The 23,910-nt window shown below is 49.3% G+C and overlaps 1 protein-coding gene across 1 annotated transcript in view; it reads left to right on the forward strand.

The window, feature by feature from the left end:
* xylt1 (xylosyltransferase I) overlaps window positions 1–23,910 on the forward strand; it is a 50,465-nt gene that overhangs the window by 9,130 nt on the left and 17,425 nt on the right. The window contains exons 2-3 of the mRNA XM_076993689.1: window positions 16,320–16,824; window positions 19,421–19,593. Coding sequence (XP_076849804.1) covers window positions 16,320–16,824; window positions 19,421–19,593 — 678 coding nt within the window. The remainder of the gene's footprint in view (window positions 1–16,319; window positions 16,825–19,420; window positions 19,594–23,910) is intronic.

Raw genomic sequence — 23,910 nt, forward strand, 5'->3', positions numbered from 1 at the left:
GCTGAAGCATACCCTTGCATGGAAACCCTTACGAAGACCAAGCAGACACTGGCATCCATTAGTACTGAAGCATGTCCAAGAGAGAGAGAGAGTGTGTGTAATATATATATGGGTGTGTGAAGAATTTGCTTGTACAGTTGATGAAGGACCTCTGTCTGAAACGTCCTGTTTCTCTGGAAACTTTGTGTACTTTACTACAAACTCTATGTATTTTACTGCTCACCTGGAATCTTCTTCAGATACTATATATATATATATACAGACACTATATATATAGACACGCATATCTCATTGGCATATCCTTGACGGGCAGCCTTATACTGACTATGGCAAAATTCACAACAGGTGTTTGATCCAGTACATTTCCTGGCTCAATCTGAATTGATATTTAAACAGTCCTCATCGTGCTGTTCACATTTTGACATCATGAGACCAAGATGACACCCAACAACTGATCAACAGTACCTCACCATTGCTTCAAACAGGATGTTTTCAGCCGGAAATGGCCATTGAGGTTTAGAGTGTCGTCAGCGGGTTGCAACAGAGATACAGAGAGACTGGAAGAGTCACAGAAAGGCGTGGAGGTGGACCTGCGGGCGTTTGGGCACGTCCCACACTGATTCATTGTGTATGGATTCCTGTGGAACCGTTGGATGGGCCAGGGAGCATTTACGCTGGACGAGGAACCAGTTCACTGCTGAGCAGAAATGGTGGCCTCCAACGATGTTGGAGACGTAAAGGAGAGCGCTACGATGTTGGAGACGTAAAGGGGAGCGCTACGATGTTGGAGACGTAAAGGAGAGCACTACGAGGTTGGAGACGTAAAGGAGAGCGCTACGATGTTGGAGACGTAAAGGGGAGCGCTACGATGTTGGAGACGTAAAGGGGAGCGCTACGATGTTGGAGACGTAAAGGAGAGCGCTACGATGTTGGGAGACGTAAAGGAGAGCGCTACGATGTTGGAGACGTAAAGGAGAGCACTACGATGTTGGAGACGTAAAGGAGAGCGCTACGCATCAGCCACTGTTGTCACCAGACGAGCCTGGTGGTGCTGGTGCTGGTGTTATGACCCATCAAGAAGAGTGCGATGCTATGTATCAGCAGACAATAAGTCGACTTGTAAACTCATGAGACGTCATTGTCAAGCTGTAATTGCTGCTCAAGTGCACGTGACAAGTTATTGAGACGCTGACATTTTTTGTTGGGGTATACCCACCACTGTTGGCTTGTTTCAATAAATTGATTGAGATGAGAAAATCACCATTGCATGCTTCTACTTACATGCCCTAATTTCATGATATAATATCACTGTAGCATGAACGTTTTCCATAAATTTCACCCAAAAGCCAAATTTCCCTATCTTTTTGTGAGTAGCGTATATATATATTATATATATCCTTGACATAATATAATCCCCTTCAGTGTCGTCGGCTTTGAGATTACTGATGTCTTTTCATTTACTGTTTGTAGCTCTGTGACTTTGTAGCTATATGTGTGTGAGAATGTGTCAAGGGGCAAAAACGGAGAAAGGTGTTACAGGATGTGGGTGAACTACCCTAACCAGTGTCTGCATGACACCGTGTCGCTCATGTAGTTCAGCCCCAACCTCTGTCTAGCATGGCGAAGCTGTGTGTGTGTGTGTGTGTTTGTGTGTGTGTGTGTGTTTGTGTGTGTTTGTGTGTTTGTGTGTGTGTGTGTGTTTATGTGTGTGTGTCTGTGTTTGTGTGTTTGTGTGTTTGTGTGTGTGTGTGTGTGTGTGTGTGTGTGAGGGGGGGGGGGGGGGTGATGTCAACGGTGTCATTGATACACAGTATATATTCTGGCCTGGTGAGTGGCGCGCTTATGAAATCTGTTCTTGGACAGACAGAACCTCAAATGCCAAATGCATCCTACGACTGGGTGCTAACAATATCCTCATATCACACTACAACCACGAGATAACGCAGTATTACGCAGTAATACACAGATCAATCGCGCCTGTACCCACCCCGGCATGTACTGTAGTTAAAATCGCTTTGTCGTCGCGTATGGTAAACAAAAAATCTAATTTTTCTTTTAAAAAGCATCTTTCCAACTTCATCCTTATGCAGCTTTGATTTCTGGCAGTAACGTAAAATGTGTCGTTATAGCCCTTGTGAAAATCCTTGACACTGTAAATTGTATTCCAGCTGTAGCCCAGGAGGATTTTAACCGTGTCCCGTCCCAAAAAAGCTTTGGAAATCTGAGAGTGAATATCTCTACTCTCTAGCATGCCAGTCTACCAGCGATCCGATGAACGCAGAACGGATCAATTAATGCAGGCTATTCTGTGTCTGGCTCTCTGTCTCTATCTATCACTTCAATGAGAGCTGAAAGCAGCGTATTGACAGGGCCTCGATGGGAGCTACACCTCTGACTGCACGGCGTCGGTGTTAAGCAATCAATTTTAAAAGCGGTTTTCATCCTACACACACACGCACGCACGCACACACACACACACACACACACACACACACACACACACACACACACACACACACACACACAGCGGCCTTTGAATGACTGTGAGAGCCTCCCTGATGATCTTGAGCGTGCTGAAAAGACTCCATTGAGACGCGCCATGGAGTAATGGCGATTGAGAGACTGCCAAATCAGAAAGAGTGCGCCTCGTCACCCCTCCACCCCCCATCCATCCATCCATCGCCGAGTTAATAGAAGGAGGTAAACAAATGACCATAATTAGCCAAAGAGCTGTTATTTTCGCAGATCGTCCTTAACTACCTTTCTCTCGACGACATTCGCTTCGGTCGCGTTTGCCATTTAAGACGCAGTTTAAGGCTGATTTGCCTTTAAGTAGTATTGCTTACCGTTTCCATGGCGCTGACGAGGCGCTTCTCGTTAAAATGCCGTGGCGTCCTGCCGTGCGCGCCGGGCTCTAGTCTCAAGGCTAGGCTCCAGCCGGGCTCTTCGCTAGCGCTGAGCGAGGCCTCACGGGCTGTGTCCGAGGTGCAGGTTATCACCCAGTTTAGAATGGCACTAAAACACTTTCCTCCCAGATCCAGAGTTGTTAGTTTAATTAAAGTCTGTGGCAGGAATCATGGACGAGTCTCCTGATCTCATGCACCCTTTCTCCTCAGGTGTCGTCACCCACCATCTCTTGCTTTCTTTCTTTTTCTCTTTTTCTGTCACCTTGTGGTTTATTGCATTATACCCCTCATCTCTCTCTCTCTCTCTCTCTCTCTCTCTCTCTCCTGGAGGATGTTAGAAGGATTTGCTTGTCTGATAGATTGGCCTATGCTGGCTAAATTATCCCGCGGGGTCTGTGAGGACACTGAGGATGCTGCTCACACACACACACACACACACACACACACACACACACACACACACTCACACACTCACACACACACACACTCACACACACAGCAGCACTGTTCTGGGGCTGAGCACCCCCCCCCAGGCCTGTTTTCCACTCCCAGCCCCTCTACCTCCCGGTCCAGCTCCACAGTACCCATCCAGTCCCACTCCGCTCAGTTCAACACATGGATTTACAGTTCAGAACCGGGAGCTTTATTTACACGATGAGTAACAGAACACTTACATAAGCGAAGCCTTGAGGACAAAGTGTAAAAAAAAACTGCAAGATTACATTGTACTAAAATGTTACATATCCAGCCAGAGCCATTTTCAGAACCCAAGAACACTTTTAACGAAGATCCCCCATCGAAACGTTAATGTGGGCCCGAGATTAATCTGGGCCTCGCACTAGTGTTCCACTGGGAAACCCAGGCAGTGTGTTTCAGTGTTGCATCATACAGGCCTCCAGTACTGTACACGCGTGCAGTCCCACTGTACAGGCACCCGTCGCTGCAGAGACACAGAGCGGAACTGCATGGAGATTGATGTCAGGGTGTGGCGGGTCACTTTTGGCACACATATGATTACTGGCCCATCGGAAGCCACACAGGGATCCTACGAGGCCGTGCCGCGCTGGGACTGGGAGAATAGATTATTCTGGGCACTCAGTGTGCCCACCGCATGCCTTGCTGTGGTTTGGGAATACACTGCAGCTGGGATAATAGCCCGCTTTCCTCTCTGAGCCTCGACTGCACTCGTGTACTGCAGGGGAGGATTTAACAGGCACCTGCTGCCTGCATGCGATTAAGGGGGGGGGGGGGGGGTGGTAGCAGAAAGCACTGCATTAACAGCTCAGGAAAATTTTAAATGATGAGGGTCAGGCTACGCATTGTATATACAATAATAACAATAACGATTTGTCTTTTTAAAGTAAGAGAAAATAGGTAAATAGCTCCTAGACGAGTAATGGTCAGGGTGGGATGTGTTTGGAATACCCAAAAACACAGTCCGCTCTGACAGCAACACCAATCATCCAGACAGGGGTGTTTAAGCTTCTTGTTTGGACTGTGGACCGGCACAAGGGAGGTCTTTGCAGATTAGCCAGGGTCAACGCCCTCCCCTGAAAAACACCTTCGCTCGCCCTGCAGTCGGCGAGACCCGGGGTAGGACCCCAGGGACCAGCCGGGGCACGGGACAGGGAGCGTCAGCGAGACGACCCGAGGGTGCGGTGGTCTGGTCCTGACAGTCAGACAGAAGATCCTGCCATCAGGACCGATAGGGGCGGGGCTTAGCTTAGTCTTCTGCATACTGGCATTCTGTACACTCATTCCTCACCTCAGCTCGGAGTTTGCATTGAACTCTACACACACGCACCACACACTTCCCTCTCACATTCCCTCTTTCACTTTCACTCTCTTCTTTCATTCTCACACACACACTCCATTCCACACACACACCCCCCTAGCCCCGCCTCCACCTCACCCCCCCCCCCCCCCCCCCCCCCCCCCCCAGCCCCGCCTCCTCCGGCCTTGCCTCGCCAGTTTCCTAATCTCTCCCCCGCAGTTCTGAAAGGCCTCCAGCTCTCTTTTTTTCACGAGATACGTTTCACGTTTTAACAGCCACGTGGCGGCACGAGTCTTTGAAGTGCCGCTCCCCATTGTACGTTCTATCAATGTTTCAAATTAGGGTTTAACGATAGACACTTTCCGCATATCAGCACTTTTCTGTTAATACGTCACCTTCGCTCTGCCCTCGTGTCTCTCCCTCTCTCCCTCCGCTCGCCGCGTTTAAAGACGCCGGACGTGGGAAGCGCCGAGGCCACGCCCCCGCTTGCGGCTAATTGGATCCTGTGATCCATTATGCATGCTCGTGTTCTAACGCTCGCCTCCACCGTTGCGGGGCCCTAGAACGTGGAGTTTAAAGTTAGAGTATTACCATGCCACCTTCTGGTCTGCATTCCGGAGGACTGTAAAAATTGTTTTTTTTATAGATTGTTTTGTTCTAGCGTGCCATTAGCCAGGCTTGCATTTTTCTACAAAGTTAACACTCTTCTGTTTTGTCTCGTTGGTATGCTGCAATATGCCCTACATTGCCTGGAAAAATAGCGCACATAGCTCTTTCTGCTTTTCAAACATGGACCTTGGCAGACTAACGTGGTGATATAATTGTGACTGTCCAGCTTGTAAATGACGGTGGGACTGTGGCATTTTGGCTAGCGTGGGACCCAGACGTGGGCGGTGAGATAAGAACCATGGCCGGAACGCTCCACCGGCCGTGTAAGCCGGCATCTCCAGATTGCTCCGCCCAGCGAGGTGGAGCCTTAGAGGAGGGAACCCGCGGGCTCTCCTGCGGGCAGACCCGACGGTCCGCCGTCGACAGCGGACGTCACGCGAGTTCAGAGCTGCGACTGCGGTCGACACGATCATCGTTCGTTCTCACACCTCCGTCTTTGAGACGGAGGGAGGTCAAGCGGTCGGGTGCTTCCGCGACTACGCGTGGTCACGTGGTCACGTCGGCTGTTATGCCGCTGACCGACAGCATCTGGTCTCTGACTGATTACATCACTCACGCACGGTTTTCTCCGCAGGGACGTGGTTTCATTTACACATTGATACAGTCGCAATTTTACGCCTCTGTTCCATCACTGGGTGCTGTAGAGTTCTGCCAACAGGTTTCAGTGCTTAGCACTTGTTTATTTGTGCGTGTCTGTGTGTGTGTGTGTGTGGCTCTTATTAACCCCATGGGGCCTTGGAGAAGAGGCGTTCCACTTGTCTTCCTTTGTGACCCCTTTTTTCTGTCTGAAGAAGGGGGCTGCAATTCCAAGGGCGACACTCAAGAGTCTTAATAGCGCCTGTGGGGAGCGGAGAAGGTACCACAACATGAACGCCGCTGATAACGCAATTTAAAGAGTCTCTTGAATGCCGTGAAATGGTGGTGTTGAGGGTGGGGGGTGTCATTTAAAGGAAGGGGTGGAAAAAAAAAACGTCCCTGATATTAAAACCACACTAAGACCTAAATGGAGAGGAAGGAAGCCAGTGCCAGCTGGGTCGATGTGGGATTAAAAGGCAGACGTGGAGTGTTAGCTGTGGATGATTGGGATGTAATTATTAGGCTCGTTAAATCAAGAGCGGAGCGGAGAGAGTGGACCGGCGGTGCAGACGACCAGGGCGGCCACGGGACACTGAGAGCCTGCAGCCGCTTATCGACAGCCCACAAGGCGTCTGGAGGGGGGGTGCTGATCATTACGGCGGGAAGTTGGCTGTCCGGCTCTGGTCCCACACCCAAAGGCTGGGAGTTCCTCTGAGAGGCCGTACCGACATGTTTGGTTTTGGTGAGACGATATCAAGGTATAAATGACAAAGACGTTCTCGGTGTGTTCGATGGATTCGATTTCAACACGCAGGACAGCTGCTTTGATGTTCTTCAGACAGGTTGTTTCGCAGCTGTTGCACCAGAGTAACTACCCCCCCCCCCCCAACCCCCCCATCACACATGACGTCACGATGAAACAGCTCAGAGTCCATGCATTGGTGTCTTTGAGCGACAGAATTATTGTACAGTGGTGTACCGAAGTATATGAGGTCCTTCAGTTATTATTTCAGATGATTCATGAAAACCTACAATATACATGAATCATCACACAAAAAAAAGAGAACGTGGTGGAAAAACAGACAAGCAAATGAAGGCATAGTTATCTGTGTGCTGGTTCTTCAAATGTTGAATATAATTGCTAACCTATAATCTGCGTATTTAAAGAATGCCAAACAAAATATTATCTGACATTATTACATAGTCCTACTTACAGACTCCCTGTAAATGTCAGTAGCTTTAAATGCAGTGCTCAAAACATGGAGCTATAAGCCCACACCCTTACAGCACTCCATTGACGTGTTCGCTCGCTGAATTGGAGCAGACAGTCTAATGATCAGACGAAGTGTCTTCTCACCGTGGTGACTTGAGCTAACTTGTCGAAGTCAAGGTCAGTCAAAGTGGGACCTGTTGGGTTCTGCTGGTAGCCAGTGCCTTTGAAATCAAGAAGGCAAGGATGAAAAGGTACACCAATTAACAGAGCCATACTCACCGGGTTTAAAATTACAGAGGGAATATCAATGGTCAGTGTGTGTGTGTGTGTGTGTGTGTGGGAAGGGGGGGGGGGCGGGGCTTATGGCTTAAAGTTGAGTGAGGACGGCCAATCCGAGTCATGCTTCTATTTAAAGGAACGCAACACTGCATGAAGCGAAAGGCTAAAGGTACCCAGGGGAGCGCTTAGCAAACGGTCACACGTGCCTACCGCACCTCCATCTTCTCACTCCTCGTTCGTGGCGAAGCCGTTTCATAACTTGGCGGCCTATGTTCCCGTAACCTCCGCGCGGACCGTAGCAGCAAACTTCCCACAACAGCTGCTCACAAATTACAGGCTTTCGGCCTATTCCCGTCCAGATCTGGCTTTCCTAGATAGCTTGTTCCAAGGACTCCTCCTTACTCAGCCAGGGGAGAGATTAGTTCTTAAAACGCTCCCAGCTGGACCCATCGGCGAGGAGTCGTTCTTCAGTCGTTCCGCTTGTGTTCGAGGGCTCGCGTGGTGGTGTGCGTGGCAGGACCGAAGCAGGGCAGCGTCTTGTCTGTCATTTAGCTCCAGTTGCGATTATTGGGAGGACATTTCTACGCAGACGATCTTAGACGGCAGGCGAACGGGACACGGGCTACAGGAAATGCAGCGTCGTTCTGGAACTTGCTTTATGTCGCGACGTAGACGGAACGCAGGGCCCTAGAAGCACTAATTTGATTTTGTTCCTTTTGTCCTTTTTCATTATAACCCCATTATTAGCCCGTAATTAATGGCGGGAATGTTCTGTTGTGCGTAGTCAAGCCTATGAAGATAAGCGAGGCTCCGAGTTCCCTGTTACAGCACACGCGGTTTCATCACAACTGCATTTTTCATTTTCCGCAGTATAGAAAACGTGTAATTAGGTTGTTACATTGACTAACACAGGAGTTTTTGTTTGTTTTGGACATTTTAGTCATACACCATGTAAATCGATAATGGATTAAAGAAGAAGATATACTTCGCTTAAGTGAACCACCACTAGTTCGAAATGTAGAGATAATTACAGCAGCTTTAAACCTCACAAAACAATTTAGATGCGAGATCCGTTTGGGAATGTTCGGAATCGGGAAAACTAAATGTTCCTTCCAATCTTTTTGTGGAAGGCAGCGGGTCACACCCAGGGGTGGGGTGGGTGGAGGTGCCCGCGCTGCTTACAGCCTCTATGCTACCCGGTTTCCCCTCTATCGGCACCTTGAGGTTTCATTAACAGAGTCCGGGCCTTCGTGAATACTGGCTAATTGCAAAGCCTGCTCATTTGCATGCTTCTTTAAACGCTTCGACTAGAAGGCTTTACCTCTCCCATTAAACATGTGTTTCTCTCTCTCTCTCTCTCTCTCTCTTTCTTTTTTTTGCCAGAGGGAAAGGGGTGATTGTTTATTTTGATGTAACAAGGGTTTAAATAAGGAATGTGCCAGAGTAATTGTAATGCAACAGAAACGGAAGACAGTGTCTCCCATGTTAATGGATGCGCATCTCCCTGGCGGCTGGTCGCTCCCAGCTATCGACACACAGCCAGAGAGCAGGAAACGAGACCCGCTGTTATGGGTCGTAATGGCGAGCTACTGGAAGCGGCATGGCGTCCTCGCGCACGGTGCTTTTTTATGACTATTGATTTTCATTTTTGTGAATTTTTAATTTTTGTGCTTTTGTTTTGTCTGTCGAATAAAGCAGAAGAGAAAGCAGCAGGCAAGACGTAAGGGCTGCTGACATGAAGTTACTAGCGATACACTTTCACGCGGTATAAATTGTACATGACTTTCACGCGCTTAAACCGTTAAACTGCACGTGCGCACATAGACCAATTCGGGCAGCCAAAATCCCCGAGGTGATGGATTACCGTTGGCCACCTGATACGCCGTTCGTGGCCTCCAAGCTTTAAAACACAAAGGACGGCTGCTGTACCGGGCGCTTCTCCCGGGCCTGTGTGGCAGGACGCACCGGGCAGTCGGGCCGACAGGTGCTCATGAGGCTTATAGGGCTGCTTTCGACTGGAGAAGCACCACAAAAACAGTTTTGAACAGCCAACATGGCTTATGGAAAGTCGTTTGGGGAAAAAAACGTTGATTCCAAGCTTCGTCCCCAAGCTGTGCGGTCTTTGGTGTTAAATCCCGACCGGGGTTTTGGTCTTTGTTCTCACGCTGTGTGTTCCGAAGCTGCCGGTGGAACTGAACCGTTTCTCTCACGATCTGTTTGTCATAAAACTGTTCACGATCTGCCCCTGACACACACTGTCAAACATAATTACAAACATCAAGAAGAAGAAAAACACCTGTTTTTTTAAATCAGGACTATGTCCGGTCAAAAAGCATCCATGTTCCAGAGAATATCCGTGCTCCGTTTTGGACCAGGACCGAAACACTGCATCACCACAGATTCTACCTCCATAAGAAGACCCACATTAAATATGTTTGGTTATAATCCACTTTTTGATTTAACAAAACTGTCAGTACAATAAAATCACGGTTATGCATTCAGTCACAGAGAAATCACCCACAAGTATAGAAAGCAGTGGTTCGCTATGTTTCATACACGATGATTCTACCTAATCAAGACTCAGGCCGGCAGCCATAAAGGATCGATGATCACCCTTATCTTGCCAGATGTTCCAACCAGGAGTGGGTGGCTTTCAGGTAGCCAGCTTCACAAACATCTGTCATGCAAACAACCATGATTTGTTTGAAGTTCCATATTAGCTCATTTATTTATTTATTTGTTTGTTTGTGTGTGAAATATTAAAGCACGCTTGAGCTGATCTCACAAGTGCCTTCTCCAGCGCCACTGTATTCCCTCCTCATTAAGGCAGTGAATGTGATTCAGTGTGAAACGTCATTTAGTGGATTTGGGTTTTTCAGCAGCAAATGACACAGCTATGTATGAGGGAGAGTAAGTGAAAGGACTTTTAATTAGTGGATTTCCCAAAAAAAAAGTGGAATTTCTCATGGTGTTATCAGTGGGAAAAGAATCTTATTAAGTTCGGGCTGAGCGTTTTAAAGATGCATCTACAAGGCCTTTGAGGAGAAAAGAAGAAATTATATTTCTCATTCGCCCTGTACCCATCCTCTTACCATTACATCTTTACTGCTCTCTCTGTCTCTCTCTCTCTGTCTATCTATCTGTCACTTGCTCATTCTATCTTCTTCTGTTTCCCTTCTTTCTGTCTCTTGCTTCCTTCTTTCATTTTCTCCTGTATTATTTCAATCTCTCTCTCTGTTCTTCATACACTCTAAAGTAATAGTTTTTGTGGTTGGATATTCAGTGGTGTTGTCACTTGTAGAGTGTATTAGACAGTATATGGGACTGTATCTAAAGGCTTTGTTGGAATATATTGATCTGTATATAAGGCCTGTATTGGGCTGTATTTGTAGGCTTTGTTGAGTTGTATCTGATGGCTGTACTGGGTTTTATCTGAGGGCTGTATTGGGCTGTATCTATAGATTGTTTTGGGCTGTATCTGTATGCTCTATTGGGCTGTAACTGGGGGCTGTATTGTTCACTATCTGAGGGCTTTAGCTGAGGGCTGTATTGAACTGTATCTGAGGGCTGTGTTGGACTATATCTGTGGGCTGTGTTGGACTGTATCTGAGGGCTGTATTGAACTGTATCTGAGGGCTGTGTTGGACTGTATCTGTGGGCTGTGTTGGACTGTATCTGTGGGCTGTGTTGGACTGTATCTGTGGGCTGTGTTGGACTGTATCTGAGGGCTGTGTTGGACTGTATCTGAGGGCTGTGTTGGACTGTATCTGAGGGCTGTGTTGGACTGTATCTGTGGGCTGTGTTGGACTGTATCTGAGGGCTGTGTTGGACTGTATCTGAGGGCTGTGTTGGACTGTATCTGAGGGCTGTGTTGGACTGTATCTGTGGGCTGTGTTGGACTGTATCTGAGGGCTGTGTTGGACTGTATCTGAGGGCTGTGTTGGACTGTATCTGAGGGCTGTGTTGGACTGTATCTGTGGGCTGTGTTGGACTGTATCTGTGGGCTGTGTTGGACTGTATCTGAGGGCTGTGTTGGACTGTATCTGAGGGCTGTGTTGGACTGTATCTGAGGGCTGTGTTGGACTGTATCTGTGGGCTGTGTTGGACTGTATCTGTGGGCTGTGTTGGACTGTATCTGAGGGCTGTGTTGGACTGTATCTGAGGGCTGTGTTGGACTGTATCTGAGGGCTGTGTTGGACTGTATCTGTGGGCTGTGTTGGACTGTATCTGTGGGCTGTGTTGGACTGTATCTGTGGGCTGTGTTGGACTGTATCTGTGGGCTGTGTTGGACTGTATCTGAGGGCTGTGTTGGACTGTATCTGAGGGCTGTGTTGGACTGTATCTGTGGGCTGTGTTGGACTGTATCTGTGGGCTGTGTTGGACTGTATCTGTGGGCTGTGTTGGACTGTATCTGTGGGCTGTGTTGGACTGTATCTGAGGGCTGTGTTGGACTGTATCTGTGGGCTGGGAGGTCAGGGCCTCCTTCATGCCAACTGTAGTCAGGTCACGTTTCTTTGTGCGTGTCCAGCACAGGAGCCGTAGCCAGAGCCCCCGGCAGTCCATCAGTGCCGTGAGATGCCCAACGGCACACAGAGGAGAGAGAGTCTGTAAAGAGAGAGAGAGAGAGAGAGAGAGAGACGGGGCTGAGAGAGTCTGAGGAGGGGGAGACAGGCAGACAGAGAGACAGCGAGAGTCTGGTGCAACCAAGGTACGTGTAGGTTTGTGCACGAGAACGGGAAGTGGTGGATAGGTGCCAGAAATATGTGCACATGTTGAGGGGGGTGGAGGAAGGTGGAGGGAGGTGGTGGTGGTGGTGGTGGAGGTGGTGGTGGGTGGAGGGGGAGTGGGTGTTGTTGCTTGACAAAGTGCTGCACCTCCTTCATGTGTTTATGACAGGCAAAAAAGAAGGGGGGTTACAGTGTGCGATGTGCTTGGAGCGAGTTCTTCTACTTCTGCTGTCTGTGGGGCTTCAGTAACAGTGTCTTGTGGAATGCGTCACCACAGAACATTTTTTGTTGCAGTATACCAGCGGCACCACAGCCGTGAGAGGACCATCTCCAGTCCAGGTCGTCGGCAGTCGAGTAAAGTCTCAGCAGCGGCACTCTGAGGCCTGACGTCTGACAGACGAGGCAGCTTTTCTTTAAGGAAGCTCTGCGCTGTTCTCTGCATGTTAACACGGCCTGTGGGATGGTCGATACTTGTATTGTGATATTTTTTTAAACTTCTTAATATTAACAGTATTTTATCGACACATTTAATAGAGTGAAAGGAGGAATTGGAGATTATTGGAGCTTGACTTTTGGATTTAGTTATATTGATCACATTATTGTTTTCGCTTCGCTTAAAAAAATCTAACGACGAGCACAATTAACACCCGACTTGTTGCGTTCGTGGAATTTGGGTCGGTGCAGAGCGACACAAGGTCAGAGACGCAGAGAAGACATTATTTCGGCTACGCCTGTTGGTTATAGCAAAGATCTCTGATAATAGCACATGTTTCTCTAAGTGCAACACGCATTGCGCAACAACACCTTGCGAACGACCTTCTGCAGGCCTGTGGTCATTTTCCACACACACAATGGGAGCCCTGTAGCATCATGAGCGCAGTACAAGCGCTCCGGACGGACTGTAAGCTGCCAGCACAGGTTTTCTGCCTGTAAACACGCACTGTGCTGTAGTGGAGACGCTGTGTATACATGTTGAAGTGTGTGTGTGTGTCTCTCTAACTAAGCACTGGGTGTTAGTAGAGGCTTCACACTCTGTTTGTTCTCATTTACTCCGTTTCCAGACGTATAATCTGTGTATAAAAACGCACGCATTAGCAGAGACTGTGTGCGTGTGAGTGTTTACTCTCAGTGGGCGCTTGTGTATGGGTATTAGGCTGAGACTATTTGTCCAGCACATTTTAAACAGGTAATGCAGAGTGTGAGAGTCAGTGTGGTGCACCTAAGGCCTTGTGTGGGTGTTGTGTGTGTTGTCTGTGCTCTGCGCTCTGGACCCCAGCGCTGTGTGAATCGGCAGCCCCCCCACAACCCCCGGCGGTTCCTTTCCCAGGCTGCCTTGCTGCACACGTGACTGGCATTCCCCATGCACGAGTGAACTGCGGATGCTGACAGGGCCTGCTTGTTAATAAACCCTGGCCCTCCCCGCCCCCACCTCCCCACTCTCTCTCTCTCTCTCTCTTTCTCTCTCTCTTTCTCTCTCTCTCTCTCTCTCTCTCTCTCTTTCTCTCTCTTTCTCTCTCTCTCTCTCTCTCCCTCTCTCATGTACTCTCTTTTCACACCTCTTTTACTACTTCTCTGCGCTCTCTCATTCTCAATCCTTCTTTCTCTCTCTCACTCTTTCTCTGTCTCCTTCTCTCATGCCCAGGGGTCAGCGCCAGCCCCCCCGCAGAGGAAGGTGACTCCCGCCTGACCCATTGAGCGCCGGGTGAAAACGTCTGCTGCCCCCCTCCCCCCACCACAGGTGACCCGGGCCTGCAGGAGATGCAGCTGGCCTGCGTTTGGCCCGTGTTCGGCTACAGGAAGAGCACTATTTGGGCTTCAGTGCTGTCCTCACAACATCCTGTCCGCTCCCCGGCCACGCGTCCGCCCAGCTGAAACCGGTCGGAGGTTCTGCTGTTGCTCCGGTTCACCTCCGGGCCGCGGTCGTAAGCGGGAGGTCCAGCGAGCTCCTGGGAGCCATAATGAATCAGTTATAGTCATTATGGGGGCGAGCGAGCAGCGATATCAGGAGGGGGCGTGTGCAGTGGCGTCTCATTCCCCTCCCCCTTCACCCTAGTGCTCCTAGCTCCTGCCTCTTTAAGAATAGGAAGCGCATTATTTAGCTAGCAGCCGCTCGTCATAACATCCTGTGCATTCACAGGCCCGTGTGAGTGTTACAGAAATAGACCAAGAACAGCCCTGTATCCTCTTAATCCATGCAGGTGCGCGCTTGTGTGTACGCGCGCCGACGTGTACGTGTGCCGACGTGTATGAACGTGGTGTGATCACGTGCGCTGGTTTGCGTGCTGGAGTTTGACCTACACACCAAGCGCATTTACATCCACAAAGCCGCACAGTAACTCACAGCGCTGACGGGCAGGACGCCGAACTGTTTACGACTCGATCATTGACCAGTGGCCTTTCCGCTGGGTCCCCGCACCGACGCTTTAACAAGCCTCATTTGCGTTGCTGGCCACACAGCATAGATGCTCCCTGGTGCAGTCAGTTAGGATTACTGTTAGCGCCCGGATTCTGAAGATGGTATTGATGCGCTGGCTTCGGAGACAGATCCCCACCGGCAAGGTTCTCTCTCAGGAGATGCACCAACTGGAGTTGGAAACGTTGTTTTGTTGACGTTATTAGTGACACGAAGGTTTTCTGGGGACGAAAATACATTTAATCCAAAAGAGAGACGCGTACAGCAGACGGAGGTAAATACGGCCTGCTGAAAATAGGGTGCGTTATTTTTGTCACGCAGTGTGCTAGCATGGCTGTTGAGCAGAAAGGGCAGAAGAGAGGACATTATTGCTATTGACTGGGATCAAGTTTCAGTCCAGCTCCCCACACCCAGGTTCCTATTCATCCATCTTTAAAACACCGCTTGTCTGTACAATCGGCTGTATTTGCTGAACCAGTGAAAGCGTCTGGTGGAACAGGTGGAGGTGTGTTGTGGAGACATGCCCTCTCTCCTGTGCAGAGGTGGAGATGGCCTTGGTTAAACACCCCGCCTCGTGGAACAGGTGGAGGTGTGTTCTGGAGACATGCCTGCCCTCATGGCCATGACAGGGAGATGTTCTTTTTATTGATCTATACTGTGTGGGGAATGTGTGTGTGTGTGTGTGTGTGTGTGTGTGGGGCCCCTGTTGCTCTACACCTAAAGACTGAGAGGAGGAAAAGAGGAACAGATAAATTGGGCATGATAAACGAGTGACTCCCTTTCCCTCCCTCTGAGTGATGGATGATGAAAGAGCAAACCTGTTTCCTGAAAGAGAGAGAAAGAGAGAGAGAGAAAACAGGGAAAAAGACAAAAAGCTGATGGAGTAAGAGGAAAAGATAGGACAGAAAAGAGCGGTTCAGGAGGACCTGCTGGGGCCCAGCCGTGCGGTTCTGGAGGCCCCACTGCACTCTGGGAAATGGGGTGGGGTTTTTTCTTTGCTTTTTTTTTTGGTGAGCGATCAATAGTCTTTTCTCCGGCAGCCTAACGTACCTCCTGTGGTTTCTCGGGCTATTAATCCAAGTCCCTGTAATTTCCTCGTGCAAGGCCTTGCCCTCCAGCCTTGGCTAAGGGGAAGACACCGTCACCGCGGATGGACCCGCCCCACATACGCCTGACGTAGAGCGGACCCGTCCGATAATGTTTTCTGGGATCTTGAGTTCAGAATCCTCTGTTTCTGGTCATTTTAGTCATACAGTCATACCTCTGCAGCCCGGTGTGTTGAGATTAACTCAATGATAATAATTATAATTGAATAATAATGTTGTTGTATTACTTGTGTGATTATTGTTGATGTTGCTCGTTTCATCACCCACAGTCTGTGCTCTGAACTTCCTGTCGGTCTCATTTTGCTCCCATGACTGAAAATGTGAACCTTTTGATCAGAACTTCCATAGAATGCCAATATCTGTTATATATTATAATAACCATAATGTATAATAAAAATGACTTGGTCACCTAGTTTCATAGATCTGTGTGTTTGCTGCTCAGCGACCTGAGACAGGACCAAAACTGACCCGAGACTGACCCGAGACTGACCTGAGACAGACCCAATACTAACTCCATCTGAAAATGGCCAGAAACGGTGTCCGGGCTGGCCCTGAGTGATTGGGTCTCTCCCGGAGGTGGTTCGGTGTTGCTCTAACATTGGCATTGACATTCCCCTGATGGCAGCACGCCTTCTTGTTTTGTCTGTGCCCTTCAGGATGGCTACTACTCCCACCGGCCCAAGGAAAAAGTCCGCGTCGACAGCAACAACGAGAACTCCGTGCCGAAGGACTTCGAGAACATAGACAACAGCAACTTCGGGGCCCGTTCGCAGACGGCCCGTCCGGCGCCGGCCAAGCGCAAGCAGGAGCTCCAGGAGAGGGTCCACGCTCAGAGGACGCCCCCCGGGGGCTCCCACGAGGCCGTCCGGGGGGCCCGCCCGCCCGGGGGCGGCCTCGACCACACCCGCCCCGGCTCCGCCCCCACGCCCCGCCCGCAGCCGCACCGCCACCGCTCCCAGCAGGCCAAGAGGACGGCCCCGCCCGCCACCGACATCAAGTACGACCAGCCGCCCAAGTGCGAGATCACGGGCAAGGAGGCCATCTCGGCGCTGTCCCGGGCCAAGACCAAGGAATGCCGGCAGCAGATCGCCGAGGTCTACTGCAGGCACAAGGAGAAACAGCTCATGCCTGAGAAGGTCACTCGCTACTGCCCCCTAGAGGGTGAGTACGCTGCCCAAGGTCAACCACTCTGTGGCTCAAGCTAAAGGTCAAATCAAATAATAACAAATAAATGAGCAAACAAATAAATAAACCTCTGTAGGGATAATGACTGATTACGTGCCTCCGCTATTTTTGCCAACCAGGAAAGTATTATCAGAGTGTTTTTGGAATTTAAGATAAACAATACTAAAGATAATGGCGGTTTCTCCGGAATTAATTGTGGAGCTGTCAGCGGAGGTTTGTGGGGCGGCTTCATTAAGACTCACGGGGCTGGCAGCAGACAGGCCCAGCGCCTGTAATTACAATCAGAGACAGGCTGCAAATGAGATTCGGGATTTCTGCGTGAGGGTAGACACTTGTAATCGCAGAGCGTTGTGTTAAACACCCACCCCGGCCCCCTCCACATCCCACCTAACTTTCTCTTCAGACTACAGAAAGCATATTCAAGCAATTATGCGGCGCTTAGAGTTTGGCTCAGAAAGTCTATTTCGACGCAGTTAAAACAGAGCAGTGACAGATCTGTGAAGGGCTCGGGGGCTTCTGCCTGGGGAACTTTCCGGAAGCCCCGATGTCTTCTGACAGATATGACAAGGCTGTCACCATGGAGATGACTGCCTTGGATACAGTGGTGGAGCTGGGGGGGGGGGGGGGGGGGGGGGGGGTGTCTGGGTGAGAAGATTCTAATTCCAGTGTCTTTTTTTTGGAGTTCAGCTTAGTGTGTGTGTGTTTGTGGTTGTGTGTGTGTGTGTGTGTGTGTGTGTGTGTGTGTGTGTGTGTGTGTGTTTGTGGTTGTGTGTGTGTGTGTGTGTGTGTGTGTGTGTGTGTGTGTGTGTGTGTGTGTGTGTGTGTGTGTGTGTGTGTGTGTGTGTGTGTGTGTGTGTATAAGCTTCATGTAATGATTGGATGAGGCAGTGAACAAAGCCTTTGAAGACACTGGTGGATTCATACTGCACCAAACCGACATGAAAGTGCAGCTTTACTAGAAAAGAGCAAAAATCACAGATTGGAAACAAACTGGTTTTCTAAGAATGTCACATATGTGGACAGAAACATCATCTGGGTTCTTCTCTCTGACAGACTGCAAGATCCACTCTTATAATGGGGCTCAAAGCATTTCGCTTTAGACTTTGTAGTCCTGTAAACCGTGGAGGCCACTGCACTGGTTGGGTCTCTGGACGTGATCAGTCTCTGGGTATAATTAGTTCCTGGGCCGTGATTAGTCTCTGGGCCGTAATTAGTTCCTGGGCCGTGATTAGTCTCTGGGCCGTAATTAGTTCCTGGGCCGTGATCAGTCTCTGGGCCGTAATTAGTTCCTGGCCGTGATTAGTCCCCGGGCGTGATTAGTCCCCGGGCGTGATTAGTCCCTGGGCGTGATTAGTCCCCGGGCGTGATTAGTCCCCGGGCGTGATTAGTCCCCGGGCGTGATTAGTCTCTGGGCGTGATTAGTCCCCGGGCGTGATTAGTCCCCGGGCGTGATTAATCCCCGGGCGTGATTAGTCCCCGGGCGTGATTAGTCCCCGGGCGTGATTAGTCTCCGGGCGTGATTAGTCCCCGGGCGTGATTAGTCCCTGGGCATGGCTGGACAGCCCGGCCTTAATAAGATCCCTGAACCTCTGAAGCAGCCCGTCTGACGCAGCCCGTCTGAAGCAGACCAGGTCTGCCCGGCCCGTCTGCTGACCTGCCGGTCTGACCACCCTTCTGTGTGCAGGCAGACCTGCGGAGGGCCAGAGGATACGTCTGTCCTGCCATTACGCCCCCCGCCGGAGTATTTCCTCCACATGGCCTGGTGCCAGAAACACCGGGAGGGGGGGGTAACTTTATACGCGGCTCTCCGATCAACACCCGCTCACCCCGTCGACCTGCTGCCCGGCGTGGCCTTCTATAGACGCAGCGGGTGACGGGGTCGCGGGGATCACGGGGGCCGCGGCAGGTGTAGACAGCCCTCACACGCTCCGTTATTTCACAAGGCTGTTTTTAGAAAGCTGCACTCAGCTCTCAGCCTGCCCAGATGGGCTGTTTTGTGAATGGGAGGAAGAAGAGGAGCCCAGCGGAGCCCGGCGGAGCTCAGTAGAGCCCGGCGGAGCCCGGCGGGGGAGACCGTGGTCGGTGGGCCAGGATGGCTGCCCGCTGCTTCTGTGGGAAATGCTCCAGTGTCTAACTACAGGAGGAACGAGAGCTCCGTCTGTGCCAGTAACTTCCTCTGCTGTGAAGTTGGACTCGTGGGCGTGTGCACGTGCACACACACACACAAACACACACACATGCATACACCCTTGGCTGGTGATAGGAAAAATCTCCATAGGCTCCACAGATCTGGAAAAACTGATAAATTATCAATTTTAGGTTTGTACTTACTGTTTCAAGCAGTAAGATTAACTGTATTTCTTGTATGTACTGTGTTGTGTTGGAATGTATTTTGTAAGCACGTCTCTGTTTTGCAAACGGCTAGCTTTGCTCTCAAACAGGCAGCCTTGGGATTAACTGAAGTGTGTGTGTGTGTGTGTGTGTGTGTGTGTGTGTGTGTGTGTGTGTGTGTGTGTGTGTGTGTGTGTGTGTGTGTGTGTGTGTGTGTGTGTGTGTGTGTGTGTGTGTTTAGGTAAAGCCAACATGAACGTGCACTGGGAGGATGACTCTATGGAGACGGTCCCAGCGGTGCCGGTCCGGATCGCCTTCGTGTTGGTGGTCCATGGACGAGCCGCACGTCAGGTGCAGCGTCTCTTCAAGGCCATTTATCACACGTCTCACTTCTACTACCTCCACGTGGACCAGGTACACACACACACACACACACACACACACACATGCAAGAACACACACTTGATCTACACAAATGGCTCAATACTTCCACCTCACAGCATCATAGACTAATTGATAAATACAAAGATGCGAAAGCAAACTGACTTTTAATTAGCCCATAGGTCACATACTTATGCATATGCAAGGTACAAAAAGCTGTTTAAATAAAAATATTAAGAGCAAACAATATTGTGAGTGAGTCAGACTCACCTCTCACAAAGAGTCGGATTCACCTCTCACAAAGCGTCGGATTCACCTCTCACAAAGAGTCAGATTCACCTCTCATAAAGAGTCAGATTCACCTCTCACAAAGAGTCAGATTCACCTCTCATAAAGAGTCAGATTCACCTCTCACAAAGAGTCAGATTCACCTCTCATAAAGAGTCAGATTCACCTCTCATAAAGAGTCAGATTCACCTCTCATAAGGAGTCAGATTCACCTCTCACACAGAGTCAGATTCACCTCTCATAAGGAGTCAGATTTACCTCTCATAAGGAGTCACATTCACCTCTCACACAGAGTCAGATTCACCTCTCATAAGGAGTCAGATTTACCTCTCATAAGGAGTCACATTCACCTCTCACACAGAGTCAGATTCACCTCTCATAAGGAGTCAGATTTACCTCTCATAAGGAGTCAGATTCACCTCTCACACAGAGTCAGATTCACCTCTCATAAGGAGTCAGATTTACCTCTCATAAGGAGTCAGATTCACCTCTCACAAAGAGTCAGATTCAACTCTCAAAAAGAGTCAGATTCAACTCTCAAAAAGAGTCAGATTCACCTCTCACACAGAGTCAGATTCAACTCTCAAAAAGAGTCAGATTCACCTCTCACACAGAGTCAGATTCACCTCTCAAAAAGAGTCAGATTCACCTCTCACACAGAGTCAGATTCAACTCTCATAAAGCCCCTGACTGTAATCTCGCGAGGAACCTGACTCTACAAACCCTCTCCTGAACATCCTGCCCGTGTTAATCGTTCTCCTTCACAGCAGGTCTGTTTAACATAGTCAACTGGCCGCTTCCACCATTTTCCCCACCGTTCCCCACACTAATGGTGGAGGGTGTTAGCAGATGTGGCTAGTAACTCCAAAGGGCCAGGTGTGTCCTCAGCTCAGTGAGGAGTGATGTGCGGTAGACAGGGTGATGTGTACACGCTCACCTCTGCCTCTGGCTTGGGTTGCCAGGTACCATGACACATATCCCTCCATATAGAAAAAAAAGGCATTTGATTAGTATCACCGTGAACTTGGGAGGCTAACGGGAAAGATGGGAAAGAAACCGCTAAAAACAGGGTAACTCCCATGAAACTCGGGAGTGTGGGCATAAATGCCCTTGTGCCACACCCACAGACTCGCACACAGACACACACACCATACACACACTCTTTCATTCTTACTCTCCCAAACCTCACACTCCTACTGAATCCATGTATCCAGGCCCTTCACACATGTTCATATTTATACACACCCTCACTCTTTCTCTCAAATACAAGAACACACACACACACGCGCACACAAACACAAACATAGTGAATGTGTTTTTCTTAAAATGTTGTTTGAGCTAGTGTTTGATAGACTGTTTGATCACTAGTTCGGTTCAGTGTGGCGGGGGGTGAGTCGGTGGGGGGGCATGTGTGTGTCAGTGAGGGGACGTGTGTGTGAGTCGGTGGGGGGGCATGTGTGTGTCAGTGAGGGGACGTGTGTGTGAGTCGGTGGGGGGGCATGTGTGTGTCAGTGAGGGGACGTGTGTGTGAGTCGGTGGGGGGGGCATGTGTGTGTCAGTGAGGGGACGTGTGTGTGAGTCGGTGGGGGGGGGCATGTGTGTGTCAGTGGGGGGCATGTGAGTCAGTGGGGGGGCATGTGTGTGAGTTCAGACAGAGGAAATCAGGGAGAGACACATGCTGTTTAGCTGCTGTTTCAAGAGTAGGGGAGGTGAGGAGGAGGAGGAGGAGGGGGGAGGTGATGAAGGGGGAGGTGTGGTGGGTGGAGGTGTCTCCATAAACAGCAGCTCCAGGCTCCACTCCTCATTGAGATCACTGTTTCAAAAGCTGCTGGGGGATTATTACACAGGTGTTCTTCAGAGGTTCACTTACTGTCTGTACACAGCAAGTGATAGAGTGGAAACATGAAAGCTGTGTGTTCAGACCCTCTACACACACACATACACACACACACAAACACACACACACACAACCATGGTGTACTCCCTCTCTCTCTCATAATTACACACAGTCAACCTTGTGCTTAATGAACTACTTCAAGCTACACAAAGACTGAGGAGGGTTGGGAGGGTGTGTGGGTGGGGGGTGTGGGGGGCGACCCCATCATCTCGTAATCTCCCAAGGGCGTGTTGATACACTCAGAACTGTGGGAGGCCGGGATCAAAGCCAATGAGAGGCGAGCAGCTCCTAACAGTTCCTCCAGATCCAAACAGTTACTGAGGCATTTGTGTTCCATCATCTGGGGAAGGATTCTGTGCAGCATCTTAAATTCAAGATATTTTGAACCTTTGTATTAAGGATAATGTCGAGCCAAAGTCAAATTGGACTTGTACCAAATTACTACTAATCATATTTACTCTCTACATATTTACTGTACTCTAATTGAAAAGTACCCCAAAGAAGCAAAAAAATCATGCTTCATTGATTTAAAAAATCATTTGATTCAAAAAAATCATTTGAGGCTGCTCTGTAAACCACTTGAAAGTGGTGTAGGAGGTAAAACATAAGACCTAATTAAAACAATTTATACAGAAAATAAGTGCTGTGTGAGACAGGAGCGAGACAAGAGTGAGACAAGGGTGAGACAGAAGTGAGACAAGAATGAGACAAAAGTGAGACATGTGCGAGACAAGAGTGAGACAGGAGAGATACAGGAGTGAAACAAGAGTGAGACAGAAGTGAGACAAGAGTGACACAAGAGTGAGACAAGTGCGAGACAAGAGTGAGACAGAAGTGAGACAAGAGTGAGACAGGAGCTCTGTTTAACCTTTTCATAAATGAGTTAGAGCAACGTTACTTCAGTTCCTGACCTCACTCTGCACAACTCAACTCAAATATCGGCTCTATGTGGCCAACTTTGTCCTGCCGTCTCCCACTGAGCGGGGCCAACAGCAGACGCTGCACCAGCTGGGCTGTGATGCCACACCCAGGCAGAAATATTTGAATCAATTTTGAGCCCAATACCCTAAATGGCAGTGAAGTGCTGGGTCCACTTACAAATAAAAAAAAATGCAAATGGAAAAAACAGCCAGTTGAGTTGCTCCTTGTTGAGTTTTGTAAACAATTCCTAAAAGCTCACAGAAACACCACAACCAGAATTAGGCCAATATCCATTAATTATACAGACACAGTAAAGGGCAGTTACATTCGGGAAAGATTTAAAACCTCAATCATCCTCACTCATACCACAATGACGTTCTACAGCACCATAAGTGGAGCAAGAAGACTCCCCAACACCCCCTAATGCCCCACAGGCTGCAGAACCCCAATTACAGACATCTAGGGGGGAAAGACGTCCTTTATTAGGAATCAACAACAACACTAAAATCCAATTCTACCTGTCTTCAAAAGGAGTGTAAATCATGGCAGACTACCTGACCGTGGTAACACTGGGAGTACTGGGAACCACCCTGACCAAGTCCAGACTGGGCAGGCGCGGTCTGGCTACAGAGAGAAGCAAACATGAGAGGGATTGGCTCTCAGAGGAGGGACGAGTTTGCCAACAGAGCGAACAGAACAGAAATGTAGCTACACTTTCTAACACTCAAAACTCAAGGAGGTACAAGCTCACCTGCCAGCATTAAAGGGACAGCAAGTGAATGTCAAGAGATTACACACACACACACACACACACACACACACACACACACACACACACACACACACACACACACACACACACACACACACACACACACCTCACTATATCACAAATGCCCCACTTGTAATTTTCTTTTCATAAACTGTTTAATGTTCAATTTGTTGTTGTTTTGTTGTGTTGCTGGTGTATTATTCTTTAAACCTTCATCCTCTGTACGCCAAGCTTTGTTCAGTACAAATGTGCCACTATTTGTCATGCCAATAAAGGACCATGAATTTAACCGAATTTAATTGAAATGAGAGACAAACACATAGGAAGACAGAGAGAGAGAGAGACCGGAGGAGGGAGAGAGACAGGAAGAGGGAGAGAGACAGAAGAGATAGAGAGAGAGAGAGTGTGGAACAGAGAGAGGGGGAGTGGAAGAGAGAGAGAGGGAGAGAGTGTGGGAGGGAGAGTGTGTGGG

The sequence above is a fragment of the Brachyhypopomus gauderio genome, chromosome 2, assembly GCF_052324685.1.
Source record: "Brachyhypopomus gauderio isolate BG-103 chromosome 2, BGAUD_0.2, whole genome shotgun sequence".
Lineage (NCBI taxonomy): Eukaryota > Metazoa > Chordata > Actinopteri > Gymnotiformes > Hypopomidae > Brachyhypopomus > Brachyhypopomus gauderio.